The sequence below is a fragment of the Rana temporaria genome, chromosome 3 (assembly GCF_905171775.1).
Source record: "Rana temporaria chromosome 3, aRanTem1.1, whole genome shotgun sequence".
Taxonomy (NCBI): domain Eukaryota; kingdom Metazoa; phylum Chordata; class Amphibia; order Anura; family Ranidae; genus Rana; species Rana temporaria.
The window spans coordinates 447,027,708-447,054,497 of record NC_053491.1 but is presented as its reverse complement, the minus strand read 5'-3'; the positions used below and the strand labels follow the sequence as shown (position 1 = coordinate 447,054,497).

At 41.2% G+C, this 26,790-nt stretch overlaps 1 protein-coding gene across 7 annotated transcripts in view; it reads left to right on the top strand.

The window, feature by feature from the left end:
• Positions 1-26,790, top strand: part of CACNA1A (calcium voltage-gated channel subunit alpha1 A) — a 301,437-nt gene that overhangs the window by 141,584 nt on the left and 133,063 nt on the right. For all 7 annotated transcript variants that reach the window (XM_040346583.1, XM_040346582.1, XM_040346580.1 and 4 more), the window contains 7 exons: positions 7,163-7,262; positions 11,370-11,530; positions 11,936-12,073; positions 12,769-12,970; positions 15,348-15,512; positions 18,535-18,645; positions 24,309-24,392. In XM_040346583.1, coding sequence (XP_040202517.1) covers positions 7,163-7,262; positions 11,370-11,530; positions 11,936-12,073; positions 12,769-12,970; positions 15,348-15,512; positions 18,535-18,645; positions 24,309-24,392 — 961 coding nt within the window. The remainder of the gene's footprint in view (positions 1-7,162; positions 7,263-11,369; positions 11,531-11,935; positions 12,074-12,768; positions 12,971-15,347; positions 15,513-18,534; positions 18,646-24,308; positions 24,393-26,790) is intronic.

The window sequence follows — 26,790 nt, the reverse complement described above, 5'->3', positions numbered from 1 at the left end:
CCTGCACATTTGTCTGCCGTACAAAGTTTATTAATTGATTTAATCACTAACAGTTTTACATATCTTTCATTTTTAGCTGCTTCACATGTGCACACAATTTTATGTCCAGATGTATTTACAGTATATATTAAGCTGAAATCATTTCTTCTTTTTAAGGTTTGGTAAAAAAAAAACAATTTGTAGAGTATTTTACATATTGCGTTCATATACATTTATAAAACAATGGTGTTATATTGAAAATAAATTTTTTTCTAAAAATATGTAGCAATATTACAACAAATACAAAATTAAGGATACTATACAGTATATTACCCTTCATGCTCTCTGATTTCAGAAATGTGTGTTTTATCTTTGCAAATAAAATTTAGAACAGTTTGCTGGGGGGGTTTCAACACATAAAGATAAAAGATTCCTTTAAGGTAATTTTATCTTAATAGGAATTTTGACATCGTGGAGTACAGTATGGGACACAAGACTGTAAATTCCTTATCGTGGAGGGCAGTATGGGACACAAGACTGTAAATTCCTTATCGTGGAGGGCAGTATGGGACACAAGACTGTAAATTCCTCATCGTGGAGGGCAGTATGGGACACAAGCAGGGCTGGACTGGGACCAAAATTTGGCCCTGGACTTCATCCAGACTGGCCCACTTTGACAGGTCTCTCCCATGGCGGCCGGACAACTTCCGCACCCCCCCCCCCCAGCCACCCAAGCCCCCTCTCCCCCTTCACTAGCCACTAGCTGTTCTATTTTATTAGAGTAGAACGGCTGATACTGGTACTTTTATAGGCGGTACCAGTGGGGAAGCTAGACATTATATCACCCGGGGAAAAGAATCGGTTCGGTGCCCCCCCCCCCCCTTATGGGACAAGATTAGGCAGAAGTGAGAAACTCCCAGGCCAGAGCTATTAAGTCAGCTGTCTGTCCCCTTCCCCATGCTACTCTGTCGTCGTCCCTGCTCCTCTGGTCCTCCACCTGCTTCTCTGTTCCCCCCAGGTGAGCGCTGTGGGGAGGAAGAGGAGATGAGCGCTGCAGGAAGGGAGAGACAGAGGAGCGGAGGGGGGCGGAGGTCTGCTGTCACTGAAGCCGGCCCACTGAGCCATCGGCCCACCGGGAAACTCCCTGTAGTCCCAATGGCCAGTCCATCCCTGGACACAAGACTGGTATTCATAGACCATGGCTTATTTGCTTCTACCTCCATGAGGCTCCAATTATTTCGCAAGCAATAAGGAGTGAGTCAGACACAGAAGGCAGTGACCTGTGTCCTGTACTGTACTACAAAATACAGAATCAAGTCAAAATCCTAATCATACAGTATAGGACAGGTATTCATATACATTACCATGGGATGTACCCAACCAATAAAATTGAGAGGAGGGTATTAACACAGCAACGTAGAACTGCCAACAGGCCCACAAGAATAACAAAGATTTAAGGAACCTAAATTAATGTTGGGATAAAAACTTAAAGGCCTGATCGTCCACCTAGTAGAACTTGAAAAACAGAGGATGTAAAAGTGGGCTTGCAAATCAGGAATACAGATGCTTGATGCTGAAAAGCCCAAGAGACACTGGGCTGAAATGAGTTCTGATGTGAAAGAGTAAAATGAGTTGTCTGATCCACCTGGCAATGGTAGTATAGGAGGTAGTGTGTCCTCTACGAGGGCCCAAGAGGGACTCAGCCTTGTCAATAGAGGCTGAAGCTTTTAGGTAGCTCCTGACAGCCCTGGCCATATTTAGGTAATGTAAGACAACTTCCTTGTCAAGTTTTGGAGCAGGACAATGGGAAAGGAGGACAATGACCTCATTTAGGTGTAAGAAGGAAACCACCTTAGGCAAAAATGAAGTTTTTGATCTCAAAACAAACTTTTCCTTGTGGAAAACAAGAAAAGACTCTCTACAAGATAGAGCTACTAATTTAGATACATGTCTAACATCAGGGCAATGAAGAATGTAACCTTAAAGGAACGGTAAGGAAGAAACCTGTCCCTTGAGGATACTCAAACCCAGACACTGAACAAAACTACACTGAAGAAAGACCAAAATTTGAATTATGCCACGTACACAGGATCGTAAATTCCGTCAAGAAAAGTTTGATATGAGCTTTTGGTCGGAAATTCCAACGATGTGTAGGCTCCATCCGCCTTTTTCTGTCGTAATTTTCGACAGCAAAAATTTGAGAGCTGGTTCTCAATTTTTCGGGAAAAGTTCGGGAAAAGTTCTTGTCGGAAATTCCGATCGTCTGTATGCAATTCCGACGCGCAAAAAAACATGCATGCTCTGAATCAATTTGACGCATGCTCAGAATCATTGGACTTCATTTTTCCCGGCTCGTTGTAGTGTTGTACGTCACTGCGTTCTTGATGGTCGAAATTTTGTGTGACTGTGTGTGCAACACAAGTTTGAGCCAACATTCCTTCGGAAAAAAAATACATGTTTTTCTAGTCAGAATTTCCGATCGTGAGTATGTGGCATTTGAGTATTTCCTAGGGTTCTGTCCGTACCCCAGGCAAAATACAGTATGTCTTCCATGTGTGATGGTACATCTTGCAGGACTTGGATTTCCTTGCTCTGAGTAAGGTCTCGTACACACGACCGAGAAGCTCGTCGTAAAAGAAACGTTGTTTTCCTCGACGAGGTTCTTGTCAGGCTTGACGAGAATCTTGTCAAGCTTTCCTTGCATACACCACACTGTCAAGACAAAATCTCGTCGTTCTCAAACGCAGTGACGTACAACACGTACGACGGCACTATAAAGGGGAAGTTCAATTCCATTGGCGCCACCCTTGGGGCTGCTTTTGCTAATCTCATGTTACTGCGTGTTAGTAAAAGTTTGGTGAGAGACGATTCGCGCTTTTCAGTCTGTTACAGCGTGACGAATGTGCTATCTCCATTAGAAACGCTACTTTTACCGAAGGTGCGCTCCCATCTCATACTTTATTCTGAGCATGGGCGGGTTTCTAAGCATACACACGAACGTGTTTCTCGTCGTAAACCAGCCCGACGAGGAACACGACGAGGAAATTGAGACTCCCGACGAGAAAAAAGAGAGCATGAAAACATACACACGACTGTTTTTCTCTGCAACTCATACACACGACTCATTTTTCTTGATGGGTTTTGCCGAGGAAAACGGTCGTGTGTACGAGGCCTAAGGTGGGAATGACCAAGTCAGATATGCGCCTATCCTTAAGGACATGCATTTCAACAGCAATGCTATTAAAGCCAGGGACTGAGAAACAGGATATAACAAGGGGCCATGGCCAGTAAGGCTTGTCTATTTGAAAGATGCCAAGGCTTGTCTTCCAGGAGTCTGATTATGTCTGTGTGCCACCTTCGTCTGGGCAAATTTGATGCAATGAGAATCTTTGGGACCCTTTCCTCCTTGATTAAGATGCAAATTACAGACTTCATTAAAACCCCCCAAAGCAAACATTTTCTGAAAACTAAAAAGCATACTGAGCCAGCCCTAGCAGAAAAAGAGTTAAGTATTTTCCCTAGTTCCCTAGTGTCTACAGTATCAGAATGCAGCTACGAATCTGGCTACTAAGGGAAATACAGAACTGAGACAGTTACTCTCACACGTACCTTGATAAATGAGGACTACAGCTTAGTAAATGTCTCCTCCCCCCTTTATCTACATTGGCTCATATACTGTATCTTAGTAAGATACAGCTATTAGGTCCCTGTAATTTTGAGAGGTTGCATCCGAATAGGTTCATAACATTTAGTCCAATAGATGATTTGCTTTAAAAAGATAATATCAGAAATATTGTTTATTCGTAGACAAGGCAGGCACAGGCTTTCACTGTTGCATTTTAATAAAGGTAAACTTTAATGGTATTGAGACTCTTTTATCTTTCATATACTGTATTTATGCACTGTTAGGCCCCGTACACACGACCAAACATGTATGCTGAAACTGGTCCGCGGGCCAGTTTCAGCATACATGTTTGGTCGTGTGTAGGCGCGAGCGGGCCGAATTCCAGCAAACATTTGCCCGCCGGGCCTTTTCCCAGCGGGCAAATATTCCTGGACGTGTTTTAAAACCGTCCGCTGGAATCCTGCCCGCTCGGACATGTACGGTCGTCAGTACAGACCTACCGTACATGTCCGAGCGCCCGCCGTCCCTCGCATGCGTCGAATGACTTCGATGCATGCGTGGAAGCCTTTAAATGGCAGGCCCGCCCACGTCGCCGCGTCATCGCCGCGGCGACGACGCGGACACGCCCCGCGTAGTGTTTACGCGCGGACTTCTGTACGATGGTTAGTACAACCATCGTACAGAAGCCCTCTGGCAGGCATGTACGGTGAAAACGGTCCGACGGACCGCTTTCATCGTACATGTTTGCCCGTGTGTACCGGGCCTTACCGTCTTTCCAAACCTTCCATTTCTGGGGGAAAAAAATGTTTGAATGTTGTTATATCTTGCCAGTGTTCCACGATTGGCTTTAAATGGACCCATGCATTTAAATGTTTCTAAAGTGTTAATGTTAACAACTTATTAAGATAATATCGATGTGCTGTTTATGTTACATTTGTTGGAAAATGTCTTCACATACTAATAGCATAACAATGGCCTAAATTCTCATTACGACTTTGACAATTCCACAGCCTTATATTTACATCAGAACGGCTTCTCTCTGTATTCAAGTCTGCACCTGTCTATAAATTCTGAATTCTAAAGCCTCGTACACACGATCGGAATTTCCGATGGAAAAAGTCTGACTGACTTTTTCCATCTGAAATTCCGACCATGTGTATGCCCCATCGGAAATTTTTCCGAGGAATTCCATCGGAGTTTAGATAGAGAACATGTTCTCTTTTTCTCCGATGGAATTCCGTCGGAATTCCAATTTGCGCTTGGATGGGCAAAAGCCTGATCGTGTGTACGGGGCATTATAGAAGCATCTTAAACTGATGTCAGAATCAAGCTGCATTTGCCCATCGACAGAGGCTAATTGAAAGTGGTTGTAATTGTCTGAAAGCTGTCACGTGTATGGCCAGCTTTTTAGAGACAGCTGGCTACAGATGTGAATGTATAAAACGCAATATTTGTCTGTGTTGCCTGTTGTAGCTTGTCTCCTTTCCATTTACCAACCTGCAAAGGGAGAAGGAAATTAAGACTATAGCTGCTAAGGGAAACAGATAACTCTTTCCAACACACATTTACATATGGCACTTTATGGTTTAGTGTAAAGGAATTGCATTTTATCCAAAACCCCTTGTTACTTAATGCATGCATTGTCCATGCAATTGTCATTTGTCAGTTTTCACTGAGTATTATAAAGTAGAGGTCTAGAAGAGCATGAGTAGTCTAGCTCCTGATCCACAGATGGTTCATTCACTTGATTTAGCTTGTGTTTCATGTCCACTATAAAGTTGTTTGTGGTGTCATGTCAATGTTTGTGTGATTAATTGCTTCTCATTCCTGCACCGGCTGCCTCCTCCAGGAGCAACCAGCGGTAATGTCCATTTGTCCTTTTTAAGTCTGTCTCTTTCTTCTTCATCACTTTGCAGACATAATCTTATAACCACAAGGGTGATAGAGAGCCATGTGTTAGACTGACCATAATAGTGCAGATCTTTTTCCAATGAAATTAAATCTTAACACCTGCCCTTTCATTTAGGAATTGCTGGGTCACTGTTTTCAAATCATGGCAAGCTAAACACATTTTACAAATGTTTTATATAAGGTCCTCCAAAAAAAAAGCTCCCAGGCTTCTCCGTTGGCCTAACAATCCCGAGGTCGAGCATCAAGGTAGCTTCTGCCAGACAACCAGCCCCCAAGATGCAGAACATGCCCTGTCTCCTAAACATCAGCATCCCTGGTTGTTATTTTTTGTTCCTGATCTTTGCAGTAAAAACAAAAATCATCTCATATTATATGGTTTTGGTAAATCGAAAGAAAAATTGTACAATACAATAACTGCAGTCAGAGTAAAGTCTCTTGAATGCCCATTTTGCCGTAGCAGGTCTCCCCTGGTGCTCAGCAATTACCCCTTGAGCGCAATTATGTACATTTTGACCAGAGGGTTTTTTTTTTCTCTAAAATCGAATTATGTTATGTTATGTGTTAAATTTCGGTATACATAGTGCTTTGCTAAATTTTCCTTTAGGTCAAGCACTCTGTGGCTGAGCCGGAGTGAACGGAAAATTTCCCATTAGACTTGTACAGGTGTAAAGACCGGGTAGGGGGTTAAATCCCTATTTTGCCCACCCAAAAAAGAGAAATCTTTTTTTGGGTGCTGTTGCATGACAAACATGCCAAAAAAAACGTGGCAAAAAAAATGCAACGCATCCCGAAGGTATGAATGCAGCCTTAGATAATAAAAAAGGTGAATTTGAGATTTATTGTTGGCATTTCTTACTTTTTTGAGGAACCACTTGAAAATCTCCAAGGATTTTTTGCCATATACACTGCCTCAGTTTTTCTGTTGTCAGCTAATACAACACTTCATCTGTGTATGACTGGTCTTAATTACTTTGTCCTTTTAACTGCCTGCCAGGTAAGGTATGACACGTAGGAGGCAGTTAAGCCTACGAGATGCATTGCATTGGCAGCAGCGATCAGATTCCTCAGGAGTATCAGACATTTGCTGAGATTGTTGCTAGTGGGGATAAAGTGTTGTAAGGTTTTCTTCAATGAAAACAACCAGGGATTCCTGCTGTGTGTTCAGTAATGTAGATTTAGACCCAGAGGGGCAGATGTGGTATCAGAACAGCTGGTAAATGCTCCTGAGAGAATTCTACATGTGAGCACTAGGGACTGAATATACCCAGCTCTGCTAACAATATTCTTCTCTCTTTTTCTCATCTCCTCTTCTATCCACATCTCTCTTATTTTCTATTTCTTCCATACTTTTTCTTGTCTACAATTTCTGCTGCTCTCTTTTCCTCTTATCTCATCTTTATTCATTTTCTGACTTATCTATCTTTCATTACTTTATATGTGCATGATTCCTTTCTACGTCACCTTTTTTATCTTCTGTTATGCTTTCTGTGCCTTAATCCCCTTTGTGATTCTATACCTGTAACTCTCTTTTCTCTGAGAACCTGACTCTTCTTCATTGCTTTTCAACCTGACTATCCCTTGATTACTTCTGCTTCTTCCTCTCTCTTCTCCTCTCTTTCTCTCTTTTCTTTTACGGTGTCACAACAGAGGTGGAAGTAAAGGAAAGGACATCAGCACAATCAAATCTCTGCGAGTGCTTCGGGTCCTCAGACCTCTGAAGACCATCAAACGGTTACCCAAACTGAAGGTTGGTGATATGTCTCGCAAAAATATAAATATATATCTTTCTGTCAGATGTTATATTATAAGGCAGGGTAGTAAAATGATCACCTTTGACTTTTTAGAATATTCACCTAACATATTCTGATAATGAAAAATAATAATCATGTTTGTCTATCTCTACATCTCTACATAAAACACAGTTCTGGTAAGGGTACCCACCCATTTATTTATTTATTTGTCCAGCACTGAAGACAGTTTTATTTGAAGATATCTGCTCCACCCAACACTGGAAGTGTCTATATGTATTTTGACTCCACATTCCTCAGCAGACTTTGTTTCTTTGCAGTATTGGGTTTATGCCACCTTATTGGGGCACACCTGATCATCAGCGGAATGTTGGTTTTGGAGGACTGTTTTTATAACTGACTCTTTGTCTCTATACCACAAACATCCAGTCTGGTCTTATATATCACTTTGTTGGTTTATTTTGTATATTTTTATCAACACACGAATGGTGGTTTATACCACAGATATTCACATATGTGCACTTGCTTGCTGACTCTGTTTTGAGCACAGTTGTGTCTGCAATTTTGCTACATAGGAGCATTTATTACACCACACACCTTATAGTTTTCACTATCGTGTATCAAGGGGTGCAAGAGTTGGTTTATAAGTCATCCGCCCTCAGGGTACACAGCAATTTTCTCCCTTTTCAGGGTTTTTATATATTTGTTGGGCGCTACATTTTTTTCACAATTTTTTCACCCTACATCCATATGGTATGTTGGCAGCCTGATTTACACTATTATTTGGTTTGCGCATTATTGTACATACACCTATTCTACATAATATACCTGTGTATTTGGAATGTTGGGAAGGAAGACAAAATCCTGGACGGCCGCACACCGCTAAAATTATCTTTATTGAAAGCTTGTATAGCAGATGAAATCCAATACAGTCACTTCATGTTACAGAAAACAGAAAAAGCCACTGACGCGTTTCACACCGTATGAAGGTGCTTAATCGCTATGATTAAGCACCTTCATACGGTGTGAGACGCGTCAGCAGCTTTTCCTGTTTTCTGTAACGTGAAGTGACTGTATTGGATTTCATCTGCTACACAAGATATCAATAAAGATGCCTTTAATGGTGTGCGGCCATCCAGGATTTTTTCTTCCTTCCTAGTTCGTTGCAGAGCCAGCACCTGTAAGTTCCTAAAAGGGCGTGTGCTTTAGAGGACTGGGGCTTGGAGCGGCAATACTTCTGTATTTGCAATGTTGTCTACAAGCATTGCTGTGCTTTTCAAAAACTATTTAAAAAAGCATTGTTAAATGTGCAAAATGTAATTGCATACACCACTATTTGTATGATATACTGGTTGAAGCAGACCAGACCAGCACCTGGATCTTGCAGAGGAGTGGAGTTGCATTTCTATCTGGAGACATGCAAGATTTTCAATATTCTGTGGGTGTATGATCAGCTTTGAAGAGATATTTTGTTGATTTTACTCTCTTATATGATGGTAAAAAAAAAAATTACACAGAATTTTAAAAAGGCCTTTGAATTCTTAAAAACTCTCTCTACAGCACAGTAATACTCATGCACTCATTAGGCCACTTTGGGTAAAACCAAATAACCTGCTGGTATAATATTAGATTGTGACAGGAAACCAGAGCACCCAGAGTAAACTCATACACACACAGAAGTAGCTTAAAAACAGCATTGATGAATCTGCCTTGGGAATCAATTCAGGTGCATGCATTCATGCCATCGACCAGATGCTTCATGCAGGTGGCAATCCATATACGACCCCAAGGAAATCCCTGTTCCCTTAGTGGGGCTTAGGCTTTGGTTCTGAAAGCACTGGTGCAGGCACCCTTTGCTTTAATAGTTTCATTTCCGTTGAGGTTCCTCATGGTAAAACAAGTTCTTCTTAAAGCAATTACTTTAAACAGAAGAAAATTGCAGCACTTTCCTGCAAAGATGCCTTTTGTGTCTTTTTACCGGATACTACTACTACGTCCATCTCCAAATGTCCATCTAAAGTGGTATTCAGTTCCAGGAAAACTGGAAGGTAGTCGCTCCAAGTTTTCACACAAGAGTCACTGAGTACACAGCAGGAAGACTGCAGTTCCTTAGACCTTTTCAAGTTGTTAACAGTTTACAAAAGAAAAGCTGTGGCTTAGCCAGTTCAAGATGTGATTGGTAAAAGATATGGGTCTGCCTCTTTAGGGTAGTGGCCAGGGTTGGGGAAGGATCTCTAGTAAAAGATTCCTCCAATGAATTAAGCTGGGCATGCTTGAGAGTCAGTTTGGGTGAGGACTTCAGGCAGGAGATCTGAAGGGTGAGCAGTGGTCAGGCGTTAGGCTTAAAAGCTTCCTATACTACCCACGGGTGGTAGCAGCAGTGTTGGTATGAAAGATGTGTTGCCATTCCAAGGTTATCTTCTACAGGTCTCCAAAGGCCATCAAGAAAAAGGGGTTCAAACTCCAAATGGGCCTTGCTAAGGTAGAATCCAGGGCCAATAGCACCCAGTATGGAGAGTGGTCAGACACAATTCTATGGCTGAAGCAAGTAGAGACAAGGGTTCCATTCACAGAGTAGAAGCAAGAGCAGTGTACATAGGAAATGATCATCTCACTGAGTGGAAGGTGAAGCACAGAGTCTATAAGGAGTGAAGGTGAACACTGAGACAGCATTGGACATCATCGAAACCGGACCGCTGGTGCTGAACCCCTGCAGAGAAAACTGGAAAAGCTGCCACCTTGACATTCTGGAAAGGAATATTGCCTTTTTCCCTGGTGGTGGAAAAGGCGGCCCTGTTGTAAATGTAAATCAGGAGGATCTTGGGAAAGGAGGTTGGGTCAGTGCTCTCAGCACCCTCCGGGGGGCTCACAAAGCAAAGATTACTGCATCGGAGATGGTTCTCCATATCATCTTGTTTCTGGGTAAGCTGTTGGACGTGATGCTGCATGTGCTCTGAAGAGTGTTGTAGTGGGTGCAGCATGTCTTCCGCTTTGCCTATGTGACTCTCAGCCTCAGTGACCCTGTCTCTCAGCTTATGAAAGTCCTGACTCAGAAAATAAATATACATTTTAACTTCCATGATCTTAGTTGTAAGGGTTGCTTGACACATAGAGATTACATCCAGAATTTAGCCATCTCCGTGGCATCCTTCTCCTTGGGCCAAAACTTCCCCAATTTTGAACTGGCTTTGAGTACTTTTAGTGGGGGAGACATGATGAGCAGGGTTGAAGGGTCCTCTGAAGCCAAAATTGGGTAAGTTGAATGCAGTATTACTTCTAGAAAACTGGAGAAACGATGTGGTGAAGCCGGAGCTCTCCTCACATGTGTCCTACTCCAGCGTGCTCCAGGCCATGCCCCCCTGTATACTTGCAAAGTTCAAAGGACATGAGGAAAGTGGATCATTTTTTCATTTTGCCATCAGGTCCTCAAAAGCCATCTTCTATTGGATTACCAGGGTGTTTAAATTAGCATGAGGAAAGTAGGCCTTTCTGCTCTGGAACAGGTGCAAGCTCATTCGACCAGAGGGGTGGCAGCTTTTGGGGCAGTTATTTCAAGAGTTCTGAGGAAGATATATGAAAGACGACTAGCGGACGTTCTTGTGCGGCCTTCATTCGACTTTACATGCTAGAAATGCATGAAAATTTGGGGCAAGAGACATCATTTTGTTTTTGTCTTTAGTAGCTTTTCTTTGACTGTCAGTGTGTCTTTTAATGTGTTCTTTCCTGCCCATTTATTATGCTAGTTATACCCCTTTGTGTGCTGACATGAGGTGGGCCAGGAAAACAGAAAATAGTTATCAGATACTTACCGTAATTTTCTTTTTCTGGCCTATCCTCACATCAGCACAGTGCTCCCTCCCTAGTAGCCTACCGCAGGCTAGGTTATCGAATACTTCAGTTGGGGAGGGGCTGTCTTTTATTGAGCTAGGAAGAGGTGGTCATGTGGGTTACAGAGAAGAATGGAACCCTTGTCTCAATGTGTGCTGATGTGAGGATAGGGCAGGAAAGGAAAATTAAGGTAGGTATCTGATAACAATTTTGCATAATTAACACTTCATTATGGTTGCAGCCTTCTGTCAGTAATGTGACAACCTCTTATCTTTCAGGCTGTGTTTGACTGTGTGGTGAATTCTCTCAAAAACGTCCTCAACATCCTTATAGTTTACATGCTTTTTATGTTCATCTTCGCTGTGGTCGCTGTCCAGCTTTTCAAGGGCAAGTTTTTCTACTGCACAGATGAATCAAAGGAATTTCAGAGAGACTGCAGGTGAGGAACCATTTTTCTTATATATTATATATATATTTGGGTTTTGGGATACTGTGTGGCTAACTTGGTACTTAGTCTGACTCTGATCCTCTACATGTGTGATGTGTATTAAGCCCTAGAAGCATGCGTAAGAGATATACCAAAACCAAATCTACAATTAGGCATATTATAAAGTTATTATTTACCATTTGTAAAGTATGACAGTTTTATTTTGAAGACCACTGGTGATTAGGTATTACAAGATTAACGATAATGATCAGTTTCCAAATAAGACTGATCTAAAGGGCTCGCACACGGAACATAGGGATGTGGTGTAAATGAGCCCTAAGAGCTGCCTTTTATCTCAGTATAATGCTGTGTAATCCTGCCTACCATATGTAATTGTGTCTTTATTTTTCTATCTAGGGGAGAATACCTGGTGTATGAGAAGAACGAAGTAAAGGCACAAAAGCGGGAGTGGAAGAAGTGGGCATTCCACTATGACAATGTCTTGTGGGCACTGCTTACCCTTTTCACTGTGTCAACAGGAGAGGGATGGCCAGAGTAAGAACTTCTGTCTTCATTTTCTACAACTGTGTGAGGTGCAAAGAAAGTGCTGTATAAAAAAAATAATTGCAAAACAGACAGCAAAAAAGAGTTTGTACTTGTAGCCCCCCCCCCCCCTCTCATTAGCTGCAGCAAATCCACTGAAGCTTAATAAAAATCCAATAAAACACAACTCCATTTTTAAAGCCAATCGAACACAGTAAATCTTATTATATCTGCACAATCTCCAGTATTTACCAAACTTTTATGAAGTGCAAGAGAACACCTAAACAATACATTCAAATTACATCTAGTAATGTAGACACTACAAAGTTGGTAAAAAGCCAAATATATTATATCAGCGTTGTGGTGAAGGAGCCAAACAAGCCAAACAAGCAAAAAAAGCAGCTAACACAAAGTAAGGTAATCAGTCAACCTTATATGCAGATTAAAAAAAAAATGATCATATAATAAGTAAAAAGCATTTCATTTATGCACGCTATTACATGTATGTAGAATTTCCGAGCACTGCACTGTCACGTTTTATAACTACCCATAGTAACCTATCATATTTAAGGCTACTCAAATGATGAACAATTAAATTGTTCCTTAGCTGCACTTCACCTCAGTCTAACCGTAATATACCTAAAACAGAAACTAACCCATACCTTTGTGTACTGGTAGCACCTCACACACCCGCTCTTCTCTTGCAGTGTACTCAGACACTCTGTGGATGCCACCTATGAAGATCAAGGACCCAGGCCAGGATTCCGCATGGAGATGTCCATCTTTTATGTAGTTTACTTTGTAGTCTTTCCTTTTTTCTTTGTCAACATTTTTGTAGCCTTGATCATCATCACTTTCCAGGAACAGGGTGACAAAATGATGGAGGAGTACAGTCTGGAGAAAAATGAGGTAAAGGAAAATCATAGGGTTTTTGCATACGTTTCTATATATATATATTATGTGCAAGGCTAAAAAAAAAACTAGTTTTTACATGTATAACTTGTCTTAGATGCTTTGCTTAAAAAACAATAGCTTCAGCTCTGATTACACACCCGCCTAAATTAATCAAGAGGAGTGGCTCCACCTCTTCCCCTATATGGGGCCAGAGAGATATAGTCTGAAAGAAAACAACTTCTGCTGCGTATTATTGTTTATTTGTAAATATAAAGATTTCATTTAAAAAAGGAAAATAAAAAGATTAAAAAAGCATTTAGAAAAAAATTATCCCCAAAATCCCTGAACACATATACTGTATATGAACAGTCACACGTCACGGTATAACTAAAAAAACTAGGCTTCAGGAAAACAGTTGAATATTCAGATGAAATACATATAAGGGATCTGTTTTATCCTTTTAACATTTTGCAGGACTTATTATTATGCAGGACTTACAGTATAAAGTGCCCACAGTTTGCACAGCACTTGTCTTGGTCATATTACAGATACAATACGCCCATTTAAGGGTTGGTTGTCAGAGTTGTGTGCCCCCTTTAATGTTGCTGATCAGTGTTTAGTGCCCAATGACATTCATGGTCAGTGTGCCCCTTTAAGACAAATATGCCCCTGGTGTGTCCCCTTGCTGTGCCTCCTGGTATTTATTGCCCCCCCATCCTTGCTGATTAATGTACCCCACTTTCATTGGTGGCCAGTGGGAGCAGTTTTACTCAAAGACCCAGGCAAGAGAAGCCCCAGCTGCTTAAGAATGAAGATAATTTGGAAGATAGGCAGCAGAGGAAGAGGAGTGGGTTTAAAGATGTAAACACAAGCTGTGTTTGCATTTGTGATCATTGCGATCGGCCACTACAGCAATCACAGGGCACAGAGCCACTGTGCCTTTTGTCTGTGATACAAGAATCACAGCTTCATCACGAAAAGCTAATGCACACACTTGTCGCCCATGACTTATTTCTGCAGTGTTGTTTAAAATGAGTTATATCTCCATTCAGTATGTTTAGGTGTCGGAATTACCATATACAGTAGTATATTGATGGTATCCAAGGGGGATCATCCCAGAAAATATATCCAACAGCACCACAGATTAATAATATGGAACTTTACTTATGCCAGCCAGGATCTCACGTATACACGCAGATTCATAAACTCAGTTAAAACTGTATTATATTTTATTAAAGACAACATTGTTTATCTCATAAAATGTGTGAAGGAAAAGACATTAAGAGCCGGTTCACACTGGGGCGACTCGTCAGGCGACTCAGCCGCCTGACAAGTCGCGTCCCATTCTATTCAATAGAACTGTTCTAATAGGAGCGACGCAAGTCTCTCCGACTTAGAAAAAGGTTCTTGTACGACTTTGGGGGCGACTCGGGGCGACTTGCATTGACTTCTATACAGAAGTCCTTTTGCAAGTCGCCTCTGAAGTTGACTTCAAGACCCCCCCGAAGTGGTGCCGCCCCAGTGAGAACCGGCGCTCACAGTATATCAGATAAAAACAACATGGCAACAATGCTTTGAGCGGTTGTGATATGGCACAATATGAAACAAACAAAGCAAATCATCAAAAATACAAAATAAACTAAATATATTTAAATTACACCTACAATAACAAAATCGAATAATAAATCCAATAATCAAAAAAAATCTAAATCACCAAAGGAAATGTCATGGACAGTTTCCTATATTGATTTCGTTTTTTTTTATAATTGGATTTATATTATTAGACTGTTATTTTGGGTTTAGTTTGAGATTATATTTTGTGATTTTGTATTTTTAAATGATTTGGTTTGTTTGTATTTTAGAAAATGAACTTCTTTAATGGTTAAGCCAGATAGATTGACTCCCAAGATCCTTAAGAAGAGGCCTTGTCCCTGAAATGCCTAGATAAAGAAGAGATATTATTGTCTCATATTAGGACACATATTGTCAAATCGCCTTGAAGTATAATTGTCTTGTTGTTTTTATCTGAATGCCCTTTCTTTTACAAATTTTATGAGATAAACAATTTTGTCTTTAATAAAAATAAAATATGGTTTTAATTGAGTTTATTAATTTGTGTGTATAAATCAGATCCCAGTTGGTATAAGTTTCATTAATTAATTTATAAACAGCAGCCCAGAAATGAATGTCCACCTCCCCACTTTTTTTAATATATGGTAGTAGGGAGGTGGTTAAGGCTGGGCGAGGTGGTTCTAAAATTTCACTGGGGTATTATAGATGGCCAAATACAAATACTTCATAGTCCAGTTCTTCTTTGAAATGTGATCATTTTTTTTTTCTGTAGTCCATTGGTTAATTTATTCTCTCTGTTTGTTCTTTTCCCATGTTACAGCGAGCCTGCATCGATTTTGCTATAAGTGCCAAGCCCCTGACTCGCCATATGCCGCAAAACAAGCAAAGTTTTCAGTATCGAATGTGGCAGTTTGTTGTATCGCCACCTTTTGAGTACACAATTATGGCACTGATTGCCCTAAATACCATTGTGTTAATGATGAAGGTAAGAAAAGGCAATCCAACTATTATTAGGCTTTGTTAACCACTTAACCCCCGGACCATATTGCTGGTCAAAGACCAGAGCACTTTTTGAAATTCGGCACTGCGTCGTTTTAACTGACAATTGCGCAGTCGTGCGAAGTGGCTCCCAAACAAAATTTGCGTCCTTTTTTCCCCACAAATAGAGCTTTCTTTTGGTGGTATTTGATCACCCCTGCGGTTTTTAGTTTTTGCGCTATAAACAAAAATAGAGCGACAATTTTGAAAAAAAATAATATTTTATACTATAATAAATTTCCCCTAAAAATATATAAAAAAACTATTTTTTTCCTCAGTTTAGGCTGATACGCATTCTTCTACATATTTTTCGTTAAAAAAATTGCAATAAGCATTTATTGACTGGTTTGCACAAAAGTTATAGCGTTTACAAAATAGGGGGTCGTTTTATGGCATGTTTATGAATATTTTTTTCTTACTAGTAATGGCGGCGATCAGCGATTTTTTTCGGTACTGCGACATTATGGCGGACACTTCGGACACTTTTGACACATTTTTGGGACCATTGGCATTTTTATAGCGATCAGTGCTATAAAAATGCATTGATTACTATAAAAATGGCACTGGCAGGGAAGGGGTTAACACTAGTTTGTGAGGAAGGGGTTAAGTATGTTCCCTGGGTGTGTTCTAACTGTAGGGGGAGTGGACTCACTAGGGGAAATGACTGATCGCTGTTCATACATTGTATGAACAGACGGCCAGGCATTTCTCCCCTGACAGGACCGGGAGCTGTGTGTTTACACACACAGCTCTCGGTTCTCGCTGTGTAACGAGCGATCGCGGGTGCCCGGCAGTAAACGCAAACCGCCGGGCACGCGCGCGGGAGTCAGGACGGAGCCTAGTGGCCGCTTCGCCTGCCAACGTAGAGCTACGGGCTCTCGCGCAGGAGAGCCGACCTGCCGCCGTAGAACTGCGGCGGCTGGTCGGCAACCAGTTAAATAAATTCTGTGACTACCATAGTTATAGGGGTTGGACTGGCCCCAGCAGTGCCCCCAAACTGCAGTGGCCTCAAGTTTTTCTTTTTTTTTGTAAGAATTTAAGGTGAAAAATACAAAATAAAGCCTATTGGGCATACCCAGGCCTGGAATAAAAAAAAACAAAAAAAAAAGCAAAGAAAAACAAGGTGTCTGGTAATCAAAGACTAAGGTGACTTCATTTAAGGTATCTGGAGTGTGAAAAGTAAATTATCATGTGGTTCTCTCCCAGTATATAGTGCCATACCTAAAAAAATATACAGAAGCAAAACAGAGCATCCTATGGAGGGGTTGCCGAGCATCCGACAGTATCCCTGTACTCTGTCCAAATATCCCATACCTTGGAGATTTTTTTTTGGACATCCCCTAGATTCATATGTAAATTTATACAATGGAACCGTTTTGTTGACAATATTCTTCCAATAATCGAAGGTAGGGGCCTGGGTAGATTTTTATTGTAAGGAGTATAGACTTACGTGCGTAAAACAATAAGAGTCTTATCAAGGTTCTCATAGATCTAGAGGTAGCCAGTAAATGAACGAGACCTAAAATGCAAACGTCAATAGATGCAGTGGCCTCAACTTTAAAGGAGATCCTTGGGTTGGTTTTCTGTCTTGTAAGCCACAAATAAAAAATCTCACATGACTGATAGCTAATTAATCAGCCTCCTTTATGCTAATTTTTATCGTGATCTAGACATTAAGGGCCATATTCTCTCTAAATATCCGCCTGCTGCGCTTAGGACACTTACACTCCGCTGTCCCAACTTACTGGAGCAGGTGTTGTATTCCCCAAACACTTGCTCCATAAGTTGGGACAGCGGAGTGTAAGTGTCCCGGCGTAGCCTGGCGGATCTCCAAGGGGGCGTCTTCTATTCAAATGAAGCGCGCCCCCGATGCGAAAGAACTGGGCATGTGCCGGGCTGCAAAAAGCCCAGTGCGCATGCTCCAGTTCTCGGCGGAAAACGTCAATGACGCCGACGTGTGCGTCATTGACGTAAAGTCGTATTCAAGAACGACTTACGTAAACGACGTACCCGACGAAAAAACACGACGGGGACCCGACGCCATCCGTAACATGGCCTACGCGAGACTTGCGGAAACTTACCCCTCATATAGCAGGAGTAAGTTTCCGCTTACGCAAACGACGTTAGCGACGGTTACGCGACGCAAACTCGTTCGGGAATCGGCGTAGAAGGATCATTTGCATACGCAAATGACTCCTTCACGTAAATGCCATCTAGCGGCGGCCGGCGTCATTACATTTAAGATCCACCAGTGTAAGTGACTTACAGATGGCGGATCTTAAGTGTATCTATGCAAAAATGATTCTGAGAATCAGGAGCATAGATACACTGGCCAAAAAAGGGAGTTACGATGGAGTATCTGACTTACTCCATCGTAACTTCACTGAGAATATGGCCCACAAAGTTTATTGCAGTTTATTGTGACAGCACATGATCGCCTAAAAAACAAAACGAGATTAGGTTGGTGTGATTGTAATATATGAGTTTCACTTTTTTTAATTGAATTGCTAAAATAAATTAACTTTTTGATGATATTCAAATTTTTGGAGATGCACCTGTATATGCAGCCAAGACTGGAAAGGATAAGTACATGAGGACCAATGCACAGCAGCAGCAAAGCTACAAACAGCAAACCTGCACTAATCTGAAATTTGCACAGTATAAGATATGAGTAGATAAAAAGATACAATAAAAGATACAGCTACTGTATCATTTTAACCTTCTTCTAGCCTAAAATCACACCTAACGTAGAGCAGAAAAGTCACATAAATGACAAACATCTCACTGGTACGGCGACATTTACTTTTTTTTTTCTATTGATCTCCCCTGCACCACTGAGATTGTTTAATTGATTTCTGAACATACTACGCAAAGTACATGGATATTCTTACAGATTTTACATAAGTAGATGACTATTAAACTTATTTCAAGGTAGGACACATATTGACTATTTCTTGTCTTTCCTTTAGTTTCATGGGTATTCTAATACGTATGAACAAGTACTAAAAACATTCAATATTGTCTTCACCTCCCTCTTCTCTTTGGAGTGTATACTGAAAATCATGGCTTTTGGGGCTTTGGTAAGTTTTGCTATCAGTGTTATTTTGTGTAGTTAATACACCTGTTAGACTGTGTACCACAGTAGGGAAGGGAAAGACACAACAAGTAGGCACCACCATTTTTTATTTTCTTTGTCAATTACAATAGTGTGTTTTGTAAAAATGTTTCACGCCTTGTTTTTATCATGCCATGAACTATTCTGTTTAAGGCTCATTGGTACTGTATTATTAAACCATATTCTATAAAAAAAAAGGGGGTAGGGATCATAGACATTCTACTAGGCCTTAACAGTAACAAATACTGCAGAAGTATCATGGTTTGTGTGACACCATGCTATTTGAGTTTTACTAAGGAAGAGCAACAAGGATAGGTTGGGGTAACAGTACAGATGACAAAACATCAATGTTAACAATACTAAACCCCTTCACAGCCTCAGCACTTTACAATACATGTAACTATGTACATACTGTATGAAAAATAGTTTGAGTGTATAGGTAAGGAAACAGTGCTTGGTTAACATAGAGATCACCATTGCACATCATAAACGCTGTAAAACCTGAAAAAAGTGTGAGGCCTCGTACACACGGCCGAGGAACTCGACGTGCCAAACACATCGAGTTCCTCGGCCAGTTCAGCCCTGAAGCCGCCGAGGAGCTCGGCGGGACGAGAGCTCCCATAGAACAACGAGGAAATAGAGAACATGTTCTCTATTTCCTCGCCGAGGTCCTCGTCGGCTTCCTTGGCCGAAAGTGTACACACGACCAGTTTCCTCGGCAGAATTCAGCCAGAAACTTGGTCGGAAGCTGAATTCTGCCGAGGAAACTGGTCGTGTGTACGGGGCCTAAGGCTACAATAGCTGACCTCTTGTAAAAATGCAAGTTGCCTTGCTGTCTTCAGCTTTTTACTTGTTAAACACTGACCTGAAATAAGTACACCCTAGAGGAAGTAAAAAAAAGTCAGAACTAATCTGCACACTTCTTCTGACTAACTAGTGAAAAAGGTCAGTAACAAAAAACAACAAGCCTCCTTCTTGAAGAGTTCCCTATAAATTCAGCCATGTTGTCTATGCATGTTGACACAGCAGTGTTTGAGCAAAATGTGTGTCAAGCACTCATTTTGGCAAGAGCTGGAGAGAAATGGTGCTACAAATGAGAAAACTGAAGTACAAGGTAAACACTGGAGACAAAGTATCAGAATAAACTGACTCAGGAACTCACATATTGTCACAGGCCAGGGTACAAGAACGAGAGAGACCAATAATGCACAAGGTAACGCTGCCCATCAGGTGTCCTCAGAAAACATGCTGGAACAATGGTCTCTTTAGGAGTTAAGGATTCTTTGTTTTTTACATAGAAGGCCAGTTTATTATTTTATATCTAATATTCAAAAAAGGCAGAAATATGTACAGAACAAATATTTACAAAAAGAAGAAAAAAAATTACATAAAAAAATGTTGGCTAATGGCTAAAAATATATATCATTTGGGCAGCATCATTTTAACCTGTTGATGGGACCGCATCGAGCAGTCCAGTAACTGTCTTGTACAGAACAAGCCCCAGATGAATTATACTGTTAATTTCTAGACATGTGCATTCGATTTCGGGTATTTTCGTTATCGTTTTAGCAAACCAATATTCCGAATTTCAAAAGATCCGACATAAAAAATGCTTTATTTTTGTTTTTGTTACTACAACAGTTCGCGTCCGCTAGGTGGCGTTTCCGCGTCGAGTATGCAAATTAGCTATTTCCGACAATCCACGAACCTACGAGCGGCGGTCGCATTTTTTTACGTCGATTCCGTTCGGCTTTTTCCGGGGGTATAGTTAAAGCTGCTATATGGTGGCGTACTCAATGTTAAGTAAGGCCGTCGTTCCCGCGTCTAATTTAAAAAAAATTGCGTCGTTCGTGAATAGGAATGTGACGTCATTTACTTTCACGTCGAAACCAATACGTCCTTGCGGCGTACATTGTCGCAATGCACCCTGGGACATTTTAAGGACGGCGCATGCGCCGTTCAAAAAAAAACTTTGTTTACGTCGGGTCACGACATATTTGCATAGAACACGCCCCCATCACTCCCATTTGAAAATGGGGGGCCCTTACGCGACAATAGATACACTACGCCGCCGTAACTTACCGCGCGGATTCTTTGAGAATTCACAAGAAGAAAAAGTAAGTTACAGCGGCGTAGTGTATCTTAGCTACGCTACGCCTGCCTAAAGATAGGCAGATCTTTGTGGATCTGCCCCTATGTGTGGCGGAAAACTAACACTGCACATCACCTTAACCACTTAAGCTCCGGACCTTTAGGCAGCTAAATGCCCAGGCCAGGTTTTGCGATTCGGCACTGCGTCGCTTTAACAGACAATTGCGCGGTCGTGCGACGTGGCTCCCAAACAAAATTGGCGTCCCTTTTTCCCCACAAATAGAGCTTTCTTTTGGTGGTATTTGATCACCTTTCCTTTTTTTTTTTTTTGCGCTATAAACAATTTTGAAAAAAAATCAATATTTTTTACTTTTTGCTATAATAAATATCCCCCAAAAACATATATAAATTTTATTTTTTTCCTCAGTTTAGGCCGATACGTATTCTTCTACCTATTTTTGGTAAAAAAAATCGCAATAAGTGTTTATCGATTGTTTTGCGCAAAATGTATAGCGTTTACAAAATAGGGGATAGTTTTATTGCATTTTTATTAATTATTTATTTTTTACTACTATTGGCGGCGATCAGCGATTTTTTTCGTGACTGCGACATTATGGTGGACACTTCGGACAATTTTGACACATTTTTGGGACCATTGTCATTTTCACAGCAAAAAATGCATTTAAATTGCATTGTTTATTGTGAAAATGACAGTTGCAGTTTGGGAGTTAACCACAGGGGGCGCTGTAGGAGTTAGGGTTTCACCTAGTGTGTGTTTACAACTGTAGGGGGTGTGGCTGTAGGACTGACGTCATCGATCGAGTCTCCCTATAAAAGGGATCACTCGATCGATACGCCGCCACAGTGAAGCACGGGGAAGCCGTGTTTACACACAGCTCTCCCCGTTCTTCAGCTCGCAACGGAGCGGCTATAAACGAATAGCCGCGCCGTCGTCCCGGATCGCTCCCCGAAGTAAGCCGCACGCAGCGGGGGGGTCCCGATCGGACCCCCCACCTGCTAGAAGGCAACGACGTATATATACGCCCATCTGCCTGTACGTGCCATTCTGTGGACGTAAATAGGCGTGCGGGGGGCATTAAGTGGTTAAACACATTATCCCCACCGTGAAACATGGTGGGGGCATCATCATGTTGTGGGGATGCTTTTGTTCAGCAGGGACAGGGAATCTGGTCAGAGTTGATGGGAAGGTGGATGGAGCCAAATACAGGGCCTAGAGACATCCCCAAAAAGACTTGTATCTGTAATTGCAGAGAAAAGTGGTGTTGATGCAGGGGGGCTGAAAACAAATACACGCCACACATTTCAGATATTTATTTGTCAATAAAATTGAAAAGCATTTATCGTTTTCCTTCCACTTCACAATTGTGTGCCACTTTGTGTTGGTCTATGACATAAAATCCCCATAAAATACATTTACGTTTTTGGTTGTAACATGAGAAAATATGGAAAATTTCAAGGGATAAAAATAATTTTTCAAGGCACTGTATGTACTATGTGACATAGTAATTAATAGGAAAATAGCCAAGAGTTCAGTGGCCCTGTTGTGAACTTTAAATATGAATTATTTTACATAATATTTATAGCTATAGAGGGGAATGCAGACTTGTATTCTTGTATTCATCCCAATGCACTATGGCACTTGAGGTCATAGCAGACCAGGTCAAAGGAGGGTACACCCAAAAACTGCCATTATCTTTTGTAACCCAATGCCCTCTTGATTTTCCCATTGCTCACTACTATTGCCAAAAGCAAATTTGTGTACAAATTTTATGAAATTATTTATTGTTTATTCTGGACTAATGAAAAAAAATTATAGTAAATCTGCAACCCGCAAACACACGAGTTATGCTTCTAAGTCCTTAAAGCGAAGGTTCACCCTAAAAACATGTATATCTGACCAACTTCCTTACATTTTTTATTTTTTCTATGCTTTACGTACCTTGTAATCCCACCTTTTCAATCAACTTCTCCCCAGGGGAGTAGGCGTTTCTATGCCTTGGGGGATTGTCATCTGGGAGGTCGCCCAGATCACTGACGTCTGTTCCCCCCGGCGGTTAAGCCCCCCCCCCCTCCGTATTGCATAGATGTGCACGAGTTACGGGTTTCCGAAAGAAGCCGAACATGGAGAGCGCAGGCGCCGTATAGAGCCGACTCACATGTCTGCATGTTCGGCTTCTTTCGGAAACCCTGCAACTCGTGCGCGCCTACGCAATACGGGGGGCGGGGCCTTAACCGCCAGGGGGGACAGACGTCAGTCATCTGGGTGACCTCCCAGATGACAATCCCCCTAGGCATAGAAATGCCTACTCCCGTGGGGAGAAGTAGAGTGAAAAGATGGATTACAAGGTACGTAAAGCATAACAAAAAAAAAAAATTGCGGACTGTACTTGTTACGAATGTAAGGAAGTTGGTCAGATATACATGTTATTAGGGTGAACCTCCGCTTTAATTAAAATATATATATATCATGTATTTTTATATATATATATTTATCTATAGATAGATATATTTATATATATATAGATATATCTATAGATATTTAGATATGTATATCTATATATAATGGCCTCATACAACTTTCAGGCTGGGTTTACACTACTGCAAATTGGATGTGGGTTTCGCTGCATCCAATCCGAATGTCAGGAGACTGTGAATAGCTCTCTATGGAGCCAGTTCACACATCTCCTGAGTGGCTCCGGTGCGAATTGCATCTTCTAGTCCGTTTCAGGTCTAAATTCAGCCCAAAATTCGGACTGAAATCAGATCATAAGCGGTGAACGGTGAAGACGCAACTGACCCTTGCTATGAGCCGCTCTGTTCTTCAGTGTGAACCCAGCCTTTAAAGTGGATGTGAACCCCAAAAAAAATATTTTTTTGATGTCACAATGTAGAGTATAAGATTTTCTATCATATGTGCCCAGTCTTGCCACACAGAGTTAATCCAGCTCTGAGCAATCCTCTTTTATTGTTCAGTGAAAATTAACAGACTTCCAGATAAAAACCTGTCTAAATAAAAAGTCCTTTCCTCTCTCCTTGCTTTGAGTGACAGGTTATTTACATATCTAGCTTGGACATGTTTATCATATGTTATGTTATGTTTATCATAATATGATGTGATCCACAGTTCATCGTATATTACCAGGATGTGTTATGTGGGGGAGGGGTGGATTTCTCACTTTTTATACTGTGGATCACCTCATATTATGGGTTTACATCCGCTTTAAGCATTCACACAGTTTTCCAGTGGAATCCAATCGGAATATGTGTGATTCCTAAGTGAATGTTGTGTGAAAACATTTATAAATATAATCCCCAGGGTGTATTCTTTATTACAGTAAATGTTTCTGAATTTGTTAATGATTATACAGATGGACAGTTATAGCCCACTGAACTGTGAATGTATATATAGCAAATGTGAACTGTGAACTTTTATTGAATTCCTAGGATAGTCCTTAGACAAATACAGGAAAATGTGAAAATCCTCAATATTAATGGATTTATTGTGGTCTGTTATAGAATTATTTTCGCGACGCTTGGAATGTCTTTGATTTTGTGACGGTTCTCGGCAGCATTACAGATATTGTAGTAACAGAGTTCTGGGTAAGTGAAAAATATGGTGGGTTGAATGTTATCCCTCTGCAGAGCATCGGTGGGTTCCGTTCTGAGCATATGTGTGTGTCATTAAGCAGCTCATTGTGGCTGGCCTGTGTACTGATGTCTGCTCTAAAGAGAGTTGTGTGTATGGTAGTGAGCGGTGGTGTGCTGACTTTTACTAGAATTATTTCTATAGGCCATGGTTCTTTTATATCACTACTGCATCTGGATTCATTTTACACTCACAGCGGTAACGATTAATAAAAAAAACGATTAAAATGGCGGGTTTCCCACATCAACCAGCTTGGTTATCGGGTTTTGGCTTACATTTCAGAATTCAGTCAAAGTCAGAACAGTTTAGGCCGCAAACCTGCCCCTTTCTGATCAGAATCCACCAAACATCGCCCTCTGTAGTGTTGTCGGGGTATTTCACCTAAATGCAGTCCTGTTCTCTAAATTAACCTTTCTTCTTCTCTACTCTAGTAACCATTAAACACCAAAACCCTCAACACCTCCCTCACCCTTCTTCCTTTCACTTTTACCAATTGGAACTTTCCAGCCCTGAAAATACCATCTCTTCAGATCATTTACACTTCTCTTTTGGTGACTGATCCAGCCCGACACAAAGGGGATCATTTACTAAAACTGGAGAGTGCAAAAAAATTGTTTCAGCTCTGCATAGAAGCCAATTAGCTTCCAGGCTTAGAAGCCAATCAGCTTCCAGGCTTAGAAGCCAATCAGCTTCCAGGCTTAGAAGCCAATCAGCTTCCAGGCTTAGAATCCAATCAACGTCCAGGTTTAGAAGCCAATCAGCTTCCAGTTTTTTTGCCAAAGCTTACTTGAAGAAGCTGAAGTTAGAAGCTGATTGGCTACCATGCACAGCTGCACCAGATTTTGTACTCTCTAGTTTTAGTAAATAGGCCCAACTGTCATCTTGTGTATATAGCTGACCAGTTACCTTGTCTCTTGTTTCTGCCCCTTACCTATCAAGACTGAAGAGCTCTCACAGTTGTATTATCTTGTACTTCCATATACTTTGTTATACACGTTTGTACAGTGCCATGGTACATGCAGGGCTGTAGATAATTTTTTTCTCCTGGGGGGGGTTCAGCCTTGGGTACCCAGGGGAACATAATTAGCGTTCCTGTACAGGCTGCACCGGTCCCTGTTGCCACCTTAGCCAATAGGTAGCTAAAGCTTCCTCAAAAGACCATCCCTCCTGACCCCACCTGGGATACCCGGCAGGTGGCGGCATGTTAGTTTTTTTAATGAAAATGTAGGAGACAGGTTGCGGCTGTGACAGGAGACAGGAGCTGGTAGTCCCACAGCTCCACTAGCCTAGATGCTGTGCCATTGATAAATGCTCTGGGGGGTTTTAACCCCCCTGACCCTCCCCTTATCTACGCCTCTGGGTACATGGAGGTGCTCTAATATATATATACAACATGCTATTGTATGGCAAAACGTGTCACATTCAATCGGGCTTGTTCTGTGTTCATGAAGATCTTTCTCTTTTCTTCTAAGTAGCTTCTTCAGCTCTTATGACTGTCAGGAACATACTCAGTATTTATATTCACATGGGTCACCCTAAAATGCCACTAAACAATATCTGTATTCTCCAAAAAAAAACAATCGATACACATCCATTACTTAAAGTGTTTGTTACCCCAACATTTCATATTCCTTATATGTGCCTGCTGTACCATGTACTTGTATGAAAAAGTCTCCTGTTCTCTTTGTATTGTTTCCTTTATGTGAAATCCCTGGTGTTCCTGTCAGCCCCTCTCTTTTCCTATCAAAAACTGAGCACACTAAGCAGGAGAACACAGTGTGGTCAGTTCTCTAGCTGTGCTTGGGAATTCAGCCTGCTCTCCTCCAATGATCGGTCTTGTCCTGACACGCCCCCCCCTGCACAGCCTTTCACTGATAAGATCAGTGTGCTGCTGCTTCTCCTCCCCCAGCTCTTATGCAGCTGAGAACAGAGGGAATGTGATCACTTACAAAAAAGGGAGAAAAAGGGTATTTCATTTTTTTTATCTATACACAAATGTTTTGCCTATCATTTCTATTTTAAACTGAATGGGTTGTTTTACAAGGTGATCGTGTACAATCAGGGCCGCCATCAGGGGGGTACAGGCAGTACACCTGTAAGGGGCCTGGATGGCAACCCCCCTTTTTTTTTAGAAATACATTTTTTATTTTTATATTTTTATTTTTTATTAAAGGGCCCAGAGGTCCCCAGGGCCCCGGATAGCAACCCCACTTTTTTTTATAATTTGTATTTTTTATTTTTTTATATACTTTTTTATTTTTATTAAAGTGCCCATAGGTCCCCAGGGTCCCAGATGGCTACCCCCCCTTTTTTTGTTGTAATTTTATTTTTTATTTCATTTTTTTTGTAAAG